Consider the following 15,846-nt stretch of genomic DNA (forward strand, 5'->3'; position numbering starts at 1 on the left):
AAGACACAACTGTCCACTTAATCACTTGGATCAAGGCAGTCAGGAAGCAGTCTTTTTGCTTTCAGGCTGCAAGTGAGTCAATTCCTTAGGAGCAGGGAGAAGAACCTTTATTCTGAAATGGTGCTGCTATTGTTGGCTCTGAACCAGTGAGATTCAAGACAAGTCTGGGGAGCCACACGGCATAACCACATTTTGGGTTTTTGGCTCAGGAAATAAATCTGGAAACTGTGAGATCCAGAATAAGCCATGCACCATTAAGAGTTCTGTGTAGCTGATTATGAAGGTGAAGGCGGCCAATGACCAGGGTGTTTGCCTTGTGTAGCTGAGCAAGATCAGAGCTTGAAGAAACAAGGGTAGTACCAGCTTGGAAAAGCTAGCTGCCTATGAACTGGCTGAAATTTTGTGGGTGATTAGGTGCTAGAGTACAGTATCTAGTATCACTGTTCCAGTTGGAAGAGTGAACTACCAGAACATCAGCCAGTGTTGAAACAGTCTAGGACAGAACATTTTTGACAAATTTCTGAAGCTAAGTCTTTAACAAGAAGAAATTAAACCTCTCAAAATCTTAAGGAGAATCAGCAATTCACTGTCACTAATTTCTGGGAGCAGATTGCTGAGAGATCACATTTTCTATTTGATATGCTGTGTGTGTTGTTTAACAGCGCGTCTGTTACCCTTATTCACTTCAGGTTATAATTTAATATCTAATTAGAATTAAATTGCATATATTAGAGAGATTGTCTACTGTTGTCTCTTTGTCCAGTAACATTTATTGTGGGGTCTCCAAAGTCATGGAATCTTACAGCTTTATTTTCTACATACCTGGGATCTCACTCTTTTGCTGCTTTAAAAAGTTAGTGAATGAAAACCTGATCATAACATAAATTTGGCAGTCTAGTCCAGGATTACACATCCTGTAAATGTATTCTTCATTCACCTAGTACCTTGTCGATAAAACTACATTCTAACAACTCCTTGTGTAAACATCTCTCAACCTGTCCCTTTGTCCTTTCAAGCCAATTCCAAAGATATACCCTCCTTCTTACTGAATTACCAGCGAAAATTTGTTTATCCTGTATCTTACCAACTCTTTCAAAATTTGAACACTGATCTTTCAAATCTCTAATCCAAATAATGTCCCATGCTTGATATTGTCTTAAGTTTTTAAAATTATTTTGATTGTACTTTGGCAACAATTACAATTCAGTCTTGAAAGTTGATGCAACATTCTAACTGTAGCCTACCCAAGCATTTGTGTAGATTTAATATTAGCTTTTTACACTTGAATTCCATCAAATAGATTTTCCAAATTCATAGCAGTGTCAAAAAATGTCAGATGTCAGATAAAGCATCAAGTACACATGCCAGTATTGACTTAGGTAGTCTCCCATGGGCACAAGTACAGAAAATAAAATCATGCTCCTATTTATAAAAACTTACTTAGAAATACAAATTAATCAACTTGTCCTCCAACTTTATCATGTTCACAAAATGCTAATTATAATCTTACAAGTGGATTCTCCATTTATTCAAGTTAGGTAGAGGGAAGGGACTTACAATTTCATTTTATGCTTTCAATGAAATAGCCTGCTGGAATTCTGTGCCATTATTTCATAGACGTTGTGTAGTAAGTCACTGACAGTCAGAGAGGATCTGGTATTGCAAAATCAATGGGAGCTAAATACCCTGCTAAATAATGTATAATACTGGCTATATTTAACAATGACCACAATTCTCAGGGGATATGTGTTAGCTTACGGTATCAATTCATTTCTTTATCATTTTTAGTTAATGAGGATTAGCTCTTCTGTAACCAAGAACATTCTTTAAAAAGAAACATATTGATTCATGCCACATCAGTGGTTAACCTACCGCATTATGACACCAAAGATACCAAGAACTGCACATGCTGGAGTTAGAGTCAACACAGTGTGGAGCTGGAGGAACACAGAAGGTGGTTCCCAACCTGAAACGTCAACTTTCCTACTCCTCTGATGTTTCCAGACGTGCTGTGTTCCTCCAGCTTTGCATTGTGACACCAAAACTGAATTGTATCAACCACTGAATAGCAAAGGATTATAGAACATACATAAGGAGCGACTGTAGGATTGTAATCAAGAAGAAATTTGGGCCCCCTCAGTGGACTATTGATGCCAAGTTGATTACCAAATATTTTTTGCAAGTGTTATTTTCTGTGTTAAAATGATTTTACAAGTACAAGATGCTGCATAACTGGACAATAAAAGTCTTTCAGAAAGTCCAAGGCAGTTTACGTCACCAATGTGAAATTTCTTCCAGACCACTTTAATAGCACAGTGCTATCCGTGCCATTCTTCATGCGTAGAAGAATCAAACAACATAATTAGCATTATTTCCAGAATATGGACACAATCAGTAACCTTTCACAAATGTTATCAGGACTCCAATGAATAAAATTCTACAAACTCTTTAACTAGTATAAAATTACATAACATTGGTATTTTGCATCAGTAGCCTAGTATAGCCAATCAGGAAACAACAGCCGTGGCACGGTGAGGTAAACTTTTACAATGGGTAGGCTTGGGCTGCCAGCTGTGCAGGGTCCTCCCAAGGAGGACCAGTCCATTTTGAGGGATGGGCTTCATTAGCACAGGCCAGAAAGCTGCAAGCAAAATATTAAAACACTGTGGGAGCTTAGTGACTCCGAGTCACAGCAAAGTTGGGCAGTTTGACAGGTCTTCAATGCAAATTCAATCTAACCCTGAAAGGAGCAGGGAGGCAGTTTAAATGGAAGAAAACTGCGTGGTAGCACCCTTTATGCTGGCCACTGAGGAGCATTCCTTTTCCTTACAGCTCCACAAAGTCAAATTTAAAATTATTTACATGTAATTCCACTCAAGTTACACTGTTACCTGATGCTGGGTGGCATTTACAAATACTGTTCTAAAATAACAATCCTGGGAAAGCACTGGACCCTTGCATAGTAAAATGGTAGAAAGCGTGACTCATGATTCATCTGCCTGCACTTGGCACCAACCAGATTGGAAATAGTAAAAAATGCAGGAAGCATTCTCCTGCTATTTTAGAGTGTTACTGCACTGTTTTCAGCTGGCGTAATCAGTGAAGACTATCCCAGTATTTCTACAATCAAACTAATGTTACCATATGGTTATATTTCTTTTAAGTAGATATAGGTATAAAATGCCTGTTTCTGCTCAACTGAGAGGTATTGTGCTCGTAATAATTACTTAGTTTTTGTTATGCTAAAAACATTTATCACAGATTTAATGTAATCAACTTTGTTATAAAAAAAGCTTTAAAAATCCCAAGCTTTACAATTTTTTGTCATACCAAAACAAGTTTTCTTCAAAGGTTTACTTGTGCCATAAAATTTGCAATTTGTATTTCCATCATTTCATATCTAAGCAATAAACCCAATAAAATATTTTCTTGTCCAAAAATAATAGTCAATAGTCCAAAGCACACTCCTCTAAGATATTTTGTCCAAATCAGGCAGATGCGTAGTACGGAGTCTTTTTCTGTGCAGCATGCAGTAATTTCAGCCTTGGCTATCCGAGGAAGAAGGGCAGAATTTCCAGTTAGCAAATTTAGGAACAAAACCCAGTCAGGTGCAAACTGATGGCACAGTTACCACTGCAGTCCTACTCCCCATTTCAGTCAACTATACCATTGTAAGACTTGTTATGCATTGTTGAAAGAATTTCGACAGTATGTGTGGTTATGGGTTGTCTGTACAGTGGGTTGGTTGCCTGAAAATGAAAAATAAAGTGAGGGTCAACAAAGAGAACTTAATTAAAGTTGAATTCTATGCAGTTTTTTTTTGTCCCCACCAAAACCATTGTCCAAGCAAATAAGATAAAACTTGCGTGAGCGAATTTGGCATGGGTCTGATTATTGCCGAACCACTAATTTGAAGGCCAAGGTAGTGTTTAATATTATGATTTAGGTATTGTCCTACTAAATTCACAAAAATACTCCATTCTGCTACCAGTCCATTTGAGCAGCTCACAACCTCATTTGCAATCTCTAACTCACTGGGGGCACCTGTGTTAAGTGTAATCTGACGATGGCAAAGTCCTCCTGATGGCCAACTTTGGACAGAAACTTAATATCAGGCCCATTTGCTCACTAAAAAAAAATCAGCATTTGAACAAATCAGCGGCAAATTGAAAGCAAAGCAGATTGCATCTCACAAAAATATTATGTTTGATGTAGAAATAGTTAAATGTGATACAGAAAAGAATCTAGACAATATTGTTAGAGTTAGGAAAACAGGAGCCAGTGGAGGCTAATATTATTAATTTAAATGATTTGGATTTAAATTACTACTATGCCCCTCACTCACCCCTCTTTGCCTAATCTAACAATATATCTGGTTACTCCTTTCATCCATATGTGCTCATCTAGCTTTAGTTGAAAGCATCTGAGACATTTGCCTCAACCACTCCCTCTGATAGCACATTTCCTACAAATCTGAATTCCATATTGGATTTATTAGTTTCTCTCTTATACTTTTAGTGTTTAGTTTTAATCTCCCTCATAAATAATTACATCTTCATTCTACCTATCAAACCCTTACACCATTTAAAAAATCACTGACAGTTTATCTCTCTTCTCAAAAGTCTGTTTTATTTTTAATGATAATCATAATCTCGTGTTCTGGTATCATTTTTCAATACATTTCTGGTACTGACTCTTATGATTTCACATCCTTTCCACAATAATGGAGACCAGAAACGTGTAGAGTACTACATGTCATCTGAACAGGGTTCTATATACCTTATAGCATAATTGCAGCCATTTTCAAATCTATTTCTCTAAAAATGAATCTGAGTACTCAGCTTGTATTATGTTAGAGGCTTTATTAACCTGTGTTGCTACTTTAAAAGATTTCTGTCTTGTATCTCTAGATTCTTTTGCTGCTCTACCACATTTAGACTCTTATCATCAAAACAGTATGTGGCCACCTTATTCACAGCACCAAACTGCACCAGCTAATACATCCAAATTGTAATTCACTGTGTAAAGAGGTTTAATAATTAACTCGGTGGGGCTTTTGGAACCATGATTTCAAACCAGTATCTGTCATGGAGTGGTTGACTGAAAACCTCCTGCAATGTTAATGGAAGCTTGTTTAAAATTAAGCCATTAACTTAGCAGAACATACATGGACAAGCTTTTTTTTGTTTAAAATGAATTAAAGCTTTCGAAATTCAGTTCGAAAGTGACCAGATTGAAATTAGATGCAAGAATAGTTCTTTTTTCCTAGAAAAGGGAGTCTGTTCTGAGCTGTTAATTGAATAGGTTATCTCAGTGTATGGGTTTCAGTTTGTGGAAACTTATAGATCAGGATTGTTTGGTTATAACTCTGCATTCCCTTATTCAAAGCTGAGTTAGTCTAAAATCTCAGTTGTGAGAGTCAAAGGAAAAGGCTTCATTGCTCACAGGACAAGAACCGAAATGAATAAGTCAATTTGGGAAATGAAAGTTTCTCTGGATTTTAATTTACTGTAAAGCGCAGGCAGCATGGTGGCTCAGTGGTTAGCACTGCTGCCTCATAGTGCCAGTGACCTGGGCTCAATTCCACCCTCAAGTGACTGTGTGGAGTTTGCGCATTCTCCCGGTGTCTGCTTGGGTTTCTGCCGGGTGTTCTGGTTTCCTCTGGCAGTCCAAAGATGTTTAGGCGTGGTGGGGTGGCCGTGCTAAATTGTCCACAGTGTTCAGGGGTGTGCAGATTAGGTGTGTTAGCCATGGAAATTGTAGGGTTACAGGATCTGAGGTGCTCTTTGGAGGGTTGGTGTGGATTTGTAGGGCTGAGGGGCCTGCTCCCACACAGTAGGGTTCTATGTGGACGGAACTTTATTTGCCATGTGTCTTAAATCTTTTAAATGATGTTATTTGTAGAAAGAATATATAATAAGACAAACCAATCTTTCTTTTTTAAAGTAAACTTTTGTCTAATTGTTAAAATCAAATCTGCACCCTGGTGTGTTTATGGTTCAGTAAAAGACCGACGTGTTAATTTGTGAAAAAAACAACTTATGGTCTATCAAACCAAATTTTATTCTGGGATCTGGCTTGTCCAACAGTAAGCTCAATTGCGATCATATCATCACACTTGATTCTCCTAACAGTCTAAATCTGCAAATATCTTATCTTTTTACAGATTTTATTTTAAAACACTTAGAAAAATGTCTACTGTCTTGTTTCCAGCAAAGTAAGGCCTCAGCTGAGGAGGCTGAAAAAGAATCTGATGAATGGGAAACGAAATAAGATTAACAACAAATTCTGAACTTATCAGCAATGCAGAAGCATTGTAGGACTCTGGTGTATTCGAAAGTCACTGGTTATCTATCAATGCATTATTAGTTCAATAATTTCTACAGGATTTCTCAAATAATATGCATGACTTAACAAAAATCTTACCATCTCATATCGGGCTCTGGTCCTTTCATTTTGAAATCTGGCGAATTCTCTTCTATCATGAATAGTGACAATCAGTTTCCAAATGGCAAGTAAAGCAATGCCCACAGTCAAAATACTACCAACTACTGCTATCAATACGGTTACTGGGTCAGTTTCACTTGCACATTCTGTAAAATAAGAACAGATCATTAAATAAAAGAATTGCTCAATAAGTCTACTTCATTCTGCAAAAGCAGAACTCAAACCCTAGCACCCTGCAATAAATGCAGAGATTTTGTTTTTGGAATACTTCCTGCAAAACACTGTTGTTACTCGTAAGTATTTTATACAAACTAGAACTTCTTGTTGAAATTGGCTTCAAGAATGAAAATATTTTGGATACCAGATGGGTATGGGGCTTGAACGTCAGCTCTGAGTTAAGCATGTCTATCTACCATCTAATTTGTCCTCAGCAAGTAGCACAGGAGATGTTTAGAATCATTGGCAAAAATGGGATGGACCAAAAGCTTCAGCTTCAGTTTTTCATTATTCAACTACAAGGCTCTAGGATAACCACATCCTAACACCAGAGTAGTAGATTCTAGATTTCTGCAATAATGAAGACTTCATTGTGAAAATGGTGCAGGAGTCCAAAAATCAACTCTGAACAGCTTTGGACTCCTTACCTAAGGAAAGAAATGTTAGCTTTACAGGCAGTCCAGAGGAAGTTTCCAGGTATGGATGAGCTGTCTTATGAGGACAGACTGAATAGGTTGGGCCTATGATCATTGCAGTTTAGAAGAATGAGAAGCAACCTTATTGAAACATACAAGATTCTTAGGAACTTGCCAGGGTGGATTAGAGTTAAAGGCTGTTTCCAATTTTGGGACAGTCTAGGACCACGGTGCATATTCTCAGAATAAAAGGTCATCCACATAAGAAAAGATGGAGGAATCTCTTAAAGGTTTTGAACCTGTGAAATTCTTTATTGGGTCATTAACTATAGTCAAGGTGATATAAAGAGATTTTCAATTAATAAGAGAATCAAGGATTATGGGGAAAGGACAAGAAAGTGGAGTTGAAGATTATCAAATCAGCTATGAATGACAGAGCAAACCCAATGGGCTGATTGGCCTACATCTGCTCCTATGTCTTATTGTCTTAGAGGTCCCTCTGTTAACATGAACCTACCATTTTGCAAGGGTTGGGAATGGGCCAAGGTTGCATTTTGTACATGTGTGTTTTGTGGAGGCAGCTAGCCATGTAAATCAGCAGCTATATCCAGTCACATCTGCTTTTGGTAACCCAGGTGTGTGAAACATGATGGTGACCAGATTAGACCCAACAGGCACAGGTTTACAAACATACCTGTCAAAAGAGTCAAAGGAAAAATTTGTCAAGGTATTTAAAATTCCTGACTGTCAAATCCTTGAACAAAATGTATGATGCATTTAAGAAAAATTCCAGCTATTTCACTTTGTTCTTGAGAGCGACCATTATTGGATTAGTCCAGCATGACTGATTTCACAACCTTCTATTATTATTGCAGTATAGCTGCCATTTTGCAATTTGATTGACGGTTCTAAGTAGTTATAGACTCTTTGAAGTGGGACCATGAACACTAATGCATGTTTTTATAAGAGATTACGCACTTTCATGAAATGTTGTGGTTATGAGATTACCTAGTTGAAAGAAGTTTTTATGCAAATTTTTTTGATGAGTAGGAGTATTTTTAACATAGTGAACCCATCAAAAGACACTTAGGTTGTTATTTCATTTCATCTTTCCATGGATCTTGTGGTCAGCCCATGATAGATGTAAAATCAATGAGTGGAGGGAACATGGATTGGTGTAATGAGCTGACATGATAGTTTAGAATAGAGTGTAAGAGAATTTTGGGCTATCTAGAGAAGCCTAGGTTTGCATAAACAGCATAAGGTTATGAAGCTGTTGGGACACGATATGCATGGAGGAGGCAATGGGTATAGTGTGGGAGATGTGATTGTGAGCATTAAGAGCTGGAGGGCCGTTCTTTGTTTCACCACCTTTTTAAAAATAGTGTGCTAAAACACAAAGGCAGGCCTTCTGTCCAGCATTAACCCCTGGCAGCCTCCGCATTCTTCCAGTGTTGCCAGGCCCAATTTCCAGAGAACACATTGGCCCTGTGATGAAAATTCTAACATCCGTGATCACTTCTCCCAGATCCTGTATGTGGAGCCAGGAAATGTCCTGCCTTTGATGGTCTGATGGAATATAGATTTTTCTAGGATCTAGGTAAGCCCTGAAAGTAATTAAATTGGGCACTGTCAGTTAATATGGAAGGTCATGCTATATGCATAATTGCAATGTTGATTTAGATGAAGAATTAGAGCAATCTAAAGAAGTTTGATCTACAAAGGCGGTTTGATAGAATTCAGACAGGAAACCATTGATCAACATATCCCTGCTGAATTGAAAATAAAGAATAAGAACTTCACAAGGGCAATTCAATGTTGAAAACATACCTGGAAACTGTTACTGATGATAAGGAAAGGAAAGCCATGATGTAGAGATGCCAGTGTTGGACTGGGGTGGACAAAAACTTAAGTCTCACAACACCAGGCTTTAATCCAACAAGTTTATTTAAATTCACAAGCTTTCTAGGCACTGGTCCTTTGTTAGCTGAAGCGGAAGGAAGTGGACAGGGACAGAATATATAGGCAGAGAGAGAACAGCAAGATAATTCCAGGTAATTAAGAGTGTCAACAGATAAGTACATAGAATATGAGTTTAGAGTTGACAGGCTGAATAACAAGTCTTTGCAAATGATCAGAAGTGTCAAACAGGGTGAGTAAAGCATCAACAGTTGATTAACAAGGGTGGGCCTATGAACAGATTAATTAAGGTAAAGAAAGAATTACAAATACTCAAAAATAAGATGGTGCTAGAGACAAACTAAATAGCTGAAATAACGAGTAGCCATCAGCAAGTATCAAGAAATGAAAAAGCAAGGGAGAGCTGGGATATTAATTAAAGAGAAAGTGTAATAACAGTCCCAGTGCAGGAGGAGAAACATTGATAAGCTTTTGAATGACTAGGTTACATGAAGCACTAGGGGGAGTTGACAGCTTGGTGGTATTACCAATGGACTGCTAATCCAGAGATTGAGTAATGTTCTGGGGACCTGGGTTTGAATCCTGCCCTGGCAGATGATGAAATCTGAATTCATAAGAATCTGGAATTAAGGGTCTAATGATGACAACGAAACTGTTACCAATTGTCAGGATAAAAAACCCATCTGATTCATTAATGTCAGCCAGAATTTTAACTTCCTGAAACCAGGATGAAAGTTGGCCATTCAGTTGGCAGAAGATCGAAAGTAGATTTTGCTTTTTAATGGCAAGTGGCATAAACCTATTTTTAATCCATCAGCATGATATGCATACACTCTAAACCACAACAGAGAATGAGATATTTGCCTGCTTCACATCTGCAGTTAATGTCAGGCAGAGAAGATGGTTTAAGTATATCCAGTGCTGCTTCTGAAGCAGCAGGAAAGGAACCAACAGTCCATGACACAGGGCCAAGCTACACTAAATACCAGATTACTGACAAGAGCCACCAGCAGGGCCTAGTAGTATTATTGCTGGACTGTTAATCCAGAGACCCAGGCAATGTTCTAGGGACCTAGATTCGAATCCCACCCTGACAAATGGTAGAATTTGGATTCAATAAATATCTGGAATTAAGAGTTTAATAATGACCATGAAACCATTGTCACTTGTCAGGAAAATCCCATCTGGTTCACCAGTGTCCTTAAGGGAAGGAAACTGCCATCCTTAACTGGTATGGCCACAACCTGGTTGACTCTTCACTGTCCTCTGGGAAAATGGGGGGGGAAATGGACAGTAAATGCTTCCCTAGCCAGTGATGCCCTCATCTCGTGAGCAAATTTTTGAAAATGTCAGAAAGGTTGACTAAGAATTGCTAAGTTGCTGAGTTGAAGATGACGAAATCTTCAGGGGTAGTGTGTGAAGGGGATTAGCAAATTAATTAAGGAATGAGGAAAAAAAAGGGCTATAGAAAGCTTGTTTTGGGGAGTGCCATAAGAAATACAGCATTTTGATTCCTCAAGCCTGTCTCACTACTCCACAAGATCATGGTTGAACTTGCCCTGGTCTCCTCTGTCCCAGATCATTATTGCCCTCAACTCGTTGATATTTCAAGAATCTACCTACCTTCTCTGTATATACATTTAGTGAACCAGCCTCCACAACCCTCTGATTTCCAGACATTCACTAGGACACTCTCTAGGAGAAGAAATTTCTTTGCATCTCAGTTTTAAATAAATGTCCCTTATTCAGTGACCACGTCCTCCAATTCAAGATAACTCCAATAGTGGAAAGACTTTCTCAACAACTATACTGTCAACATCTCAGTTTTATTTATTTCAGTAAGATCACGACTCCTACTTCCAAACTCTAATGAATATAACCTTAACCCGTTTTGACATCTCTTGATAAGTCAACCCCTTCATACAAGGAATCAGCTTTGTGAATCTTTTTTGAAGTGCCCCCAATGTCAGCACATCCTTTCTTAAACATAGGAACAAAATCTGTACACAGTACTTCAGGTGTGGCCTCACTAAGTATAGTTGTAACAAGACTTTCCTACTTTGAAACTTAATCCCCTAGCTATACAGGCCGAAATTCCATTTGCCTTCTGAATTACTTGCTGCACCTACATGCAAAAATCTTGAGTTTCACTCATGGGAATATTTACGTCCCTCTGCATTGCACTTTTTTGGAGTTGCTATTCATTTAAGTAATAGTCTGTATTCTGATTCTTCCACCAAAGTTCATGACCTCCCACTTTCCTACCTTAATTTCATCTGCCAAGAGCTTTATCCAAACTCACATGTTAAAAAGAAGGATGAACTGGTGTAAATTGCTAAATGAATCGCTCCATTGATGAAGATCAAGAACGAGATATATTTGATGTTACAGGTAAAAGGTAGATAAGACAGAGGAAGGGTCACTTGACTCGAACCATTAACTTTGATTTCTTTCCACAGATGCTTCCAGACCTGAACTTTTCCAGCAATTTCTGCTTTTGTTTAAGATAGAGAAATGGTGTTTATGGTGGAGCTTATCATGGGGAGAATGAATGAATCAGGGGTTGTCCTTACTCTGCAGAATGTAGTAGTAAGAAGATTTGTTGTAACATTTAATTAGCCTATTTAGACATGCTATGACACATGTTCAGAACAGGAGGGATTCAAACCCAGGCCTTCTATTCCAGAGGTAGAAACTCTGCTAGTGCACAAGAAGAACTCACAGAGAATCCAACCTGAGCCAACACCTCAGACCCAGGTGTTTTCTCAAGAGGACTGTAGTACACTTATGCTTGTTCAGTTGCAGTGTATAATTAGATCAGTCATACACCAGATGCATTCAAATCTATGGTTCTCAGGAGCTATACCAGTGGAGCAGGAGCATTGGCAGACACAGACCCAAATCTCTTGATTTCTGAATAGTTAAATTTCAGACATATAAAGAAGATCAGGACACTGCCAAAGTTCTGATTTGTGAGCTGTTAGAATTGCATGAGAAGCTCATGGTTCTGATGGGCTGATTCCAAATTGTCCAGGGGTCTGTGCAGAAGTCCCCAACTCTAAGCTAAACAGAGACTTGGGACAGATCCACAACTTATCTTGATAGTTACCGAAGGCATATCACACTTTTTAAAATATGGTCTAGCGTCTGGATAATTCCACAACTGATGCCCTATTCACCCCAACAGCCATCTAATAACCCAACTGACAACTCACCCAGCCACCTTCTGACTGTGCAATTAGCCCCTAACTCTTAACTACTTTCCCCACACCATCACACTTGACTATTCCGCCTAATCAATCACTAGTCCACCTCCCTAGACCTGTACCAATCGCCCTGATCATGTGACTAAACCCCCAAGCAAAACCAAGAAACCCCTAACTAACCAACTACCCAAACCACCCGATTACCCCATTGACCAGACAAATCCCTGACCACCAGAACAGCCTCCCACCAATCTATTCGACCAAATGGCAATCCGTTAACCGAACCTAATTAACCCTTCAACTGCCCAACTACACCCCCAAGCCACTTGACCACAGCCGTGTTTACCCCACTGAGGCCCCTGAAAAACTTGCCACCAACCACTTGAAGAATTCCATTCCCAACCCAATCCAACTATCTCCAATCAAATACATATTCACCCAGCTACTCAATCATTTAAAGTCTATCCTATAAATGTATGTGAATAAAAAAGTGGGGCATGCCTTTACATTCCCCACTGACTCTACTGCAATCAACTGAGCTTTCCCAGGTGTTGCAACATGCAATTCTGCTGCAGCCAGGTTTGGGAGACCCCAAAAGAAGTGGACAGTAGCACTGCATTGGGAAAGTTTTCACCAGCAGTTAGAATGGGCACAGCCTGGTTGTGTACACCGTGACTATTTTCTCTGACATTGGAAGCTGAAGGATGTGGCACTGTAAAGAGGATGCGGCAGGAAGTGAGGGGGATACAGAAAAAGCAACTTACATAAACTCTGATGAAGACAAGAAGATATAAACAGTTGTATGATGTGACTTGCAGCAAGAGCCACAGCATTCCATAGAGGTTTGCATGAGCTATGTGTCGATGTTTGGTAGCCACACTTAAAAAGTAAACAGTGCACTCAGCAATTTTCATATTATATAATATATGTTTTATTTCAACAGTCACTGAACACTGAATCCTGGCATAGAGCAGGTTATTTTCTGTTCTTAACTGACTTCGGCATACAGGCATTTCCAGTTCTGTACAATGGAAATCCTGGCTGACTTGTTAGCTGCTCAGCTCATGGCTGCTGACAGGAACTGTAGTTCCCCACAATGAGCTGAAACAGTTTATAAACAGAGCATGAGGATTGCACTCACAAAGTTTTACAGCAGTGAGACTCCTTTAAACAGGATTGTCTGAGATAAACAAGAATTAAAATATTGAGCATCACAGATTTAAAATTCTTAAATTTCTCGTGTCACTACAGAAAAGATTTCATCTATATTTGCTAACAATTTTGACAACCAAAGTTCAAAGCAAATAGTTGTTTTTATGTTTGTGTAAGCTTTTTCTCAAACACAACAAGGTACGATGAACAGTTCTGCAAAAAAATTAAAATAATTTACTTTCTTTGTGGATTTGGAAATGCCATAGGATTTTTAACATCCACCCGAAGTAGAGTGTGCCTTGAAGTTAGTGTCTAATCCGATAAAAAAACTACTCCATAGTACTGTGTCAATTTTCATCATATGCTTAAGTCCTAAATTAGTGGCTGAATTCATCACATTCAATAAACAGAATTGACAGTTCTGTGTTTGAGTGTCATTATTTGGAAAATATTTCAAATGTAAAGTGCTATGGGGGAAATCAAATAATATTACGACCTGCAAATACAACAGATAACGAAAAAGAAATACAATGATTCACCTTTAACTCTGGAAATAAAGGTCAATCAGGTGAATATTGAAATATCAGCTTTCAGTGGTGGTGCTACGAATTTCCATCTAATTCTACTTTTCAGTTTTTAAACACTGTGTACACAGACAGAATATATATTACATAAGAGAGACCTCCCTGCCTGACTTATTTTCATACTTAGCAACAAGCTATGATAAAAACAGCACAAGTCAGTGAGGCAGACAAGGTTGAGCAGATGCATCCAAGATCTATGATGTGCAACAGAATGAGAACATAAGTGTGTGTGTGTGTGTGTGTGTGTGTGTGTGTGTGTGTGTGTGTGTGTGTGTGTGTTAGAGAGAGAGAGAGAGAGAGAGAGAGAGAGAGAGAGAGAGAGAGAGAGAGAGAGAAAATTCATAAAAAAAATGTAGAAAATACACTAACCTGGTTCCTTCAGAGCAGTAAGGACAGATTTTCCACTGATGTGTTCTGAATAAGTAAACCTCATGACACAGTCATTTTCAGTTTTGTACAAACAGAGAACTGCATCCTGATCATCTGTTTCTGAAAAAAGAGATGGGAACAATCTTCAGCCCTCAGGCAAGAGCCAGCTACGACTTCAACACAACAGTGGAAGGCTAAAAGCCCCATTGTTTTCTGTGAAATGCACAGCCAAAGGGTATCAGTGATCTAATTATCCTTAATAAGAGCAATGTTCTTTTAACTAGTTTCTCCATATTGCGGATGCTATTTTAGTCTTTGTGCAACTTTGTTGTTTCGTCAAGTTTGGAGGAAACAGACTTTCTCCGCATCTGTAATTCATTAGAATTTCGAGATACGCTTTTGAAATAGAATGGAGCAGCAGGAACAAACAAAACTGTTATAGAAAAGCCACAACTTGGGAACATTCTTAGACATTACTAAATTATAAATGCCTTAAATCTCAATCAAATTAAGAGGCAGCCTTCAAAAATGACAAGAATCCATTGTTTAAAATTGTAAGCTTGGTCTATTCAAGTCAACAATCCAATTCTTAAACGTAAAATCTTGCATTTTAACAATTTTGTATTACTTACATGCCCTTTAAAGAGTCTAATTATCGATGGCTTATTCTAAGTGCACAGATAACTGGTTTATCATTAAAAATAGAACACTGAGGTTTTATCATTTACCAAAATCACAACCGTAATTCAGAGAGTTTGATATAAATAATTATTTTTTAAAAATCATAAACAGCTTGTCCTATTCACTGAATCATGTTGACATTGGGTTAAACTGGTCAGTAATTCTCAGTGACTTACTACCATAACCAAAATGTAACACTAGCCAGAAATCAACAGGAATGGCATTCTGCCAGTAAGTGGAAATGAACATTTCATGTCATGATTTGGAGACTAGAACCAGTTCATTGTTCTGTGTGCGTACATTACTCAGGTTCAGGGTAACCTACATCGGGTACGGTAGTGATTGGAACCAGGGCTAGGTGGATCCATTGACTACGAGATCTTTGATTGGAATTATCAACCTTGTACAATCAGGGAGTCTGAGCTGGGAGCTATAAACAGCAGATTCAGAAGGTCTCATCAGTCTAGGGACTGGCTTTGAGGTGGTTGGTCAGAACCCAAGTATTGTGTGCATTTAAATAAAGGGTGACTTGGCGACAGGATACTGTCCTCTGTGCAGTTATTTCAGTGGCAACGACAGAAAATAGCGTGTGCCTTACGAAAATTCATTCGCAACTATTGTCTTTGAGTTAAGATAAGCATTTTTGGCACCATGCCTTTATTTGGGAAGCTTGACTTGTTTGATCCTGCCAAAGACTGGGCCCAATATGTGGGAAAAATGCAATTTTTTTTCCCCAGGCAAATGATATTGGGGCAGATGAAAAGCAATGAGCAATCCTACTGTCTGCTTGCGGACCTGCAACATTTTTGGTTTACTTAGCTATGCTTGAGGCACCAGATACTAAAACCTTTCAAG

At 38.5% G+C, this 15,846-nt stretch overlaps 1 protein-coding gene across 2 annotated transcripts in view; it reads right to left on the bottom strand.

The window, feature by feature from the left end:
• Positions 1-747: 747 nt before the first annotated feature.
• itgb5 (integrin, beta 5) overlaps positions 748-15,846 on the bottom strand; it is a 133,510-nt gene continuing 118,411 nt past the window's right edge. For both annotated transcript variants that reach the window (XM_048534303.2, XM_059647360.1), the window contains 3 exons: positions 14,311-14,430; positions 6,427-6,593; positions 748-3,749 (listed from right to left, as the gene is read on the bottom strand). In XM_048534303.2, the coding sequence (XP_048390260.1) occupies positions 3,654-3,749; positions 6,427-6,593; positions 14,311-14,430 (383 nt within the window). In that variant the 3' untranslated portion in view covers positions 748-3,653. The remainder of the gene's footprint in view (positions 3,750-6,426; positions 6,594-14,310; positions 14,431-15,846) is intronic.

This window comes from Stegostoma tigrinum, chromosome 7, assembly GCF_030684315.1.
Source record: "Stegostoma tigrinum isolate sSteTig4 chromosome 7, sSteTig4.hap1, whole genome shotgun sequence".
NCBI lineage: Eukaryota > Metazoa > Chordata > Chondrichthyes > Orectolobiformes > Stegostomatidae > Stegostoma > Stegostoma tigrinum.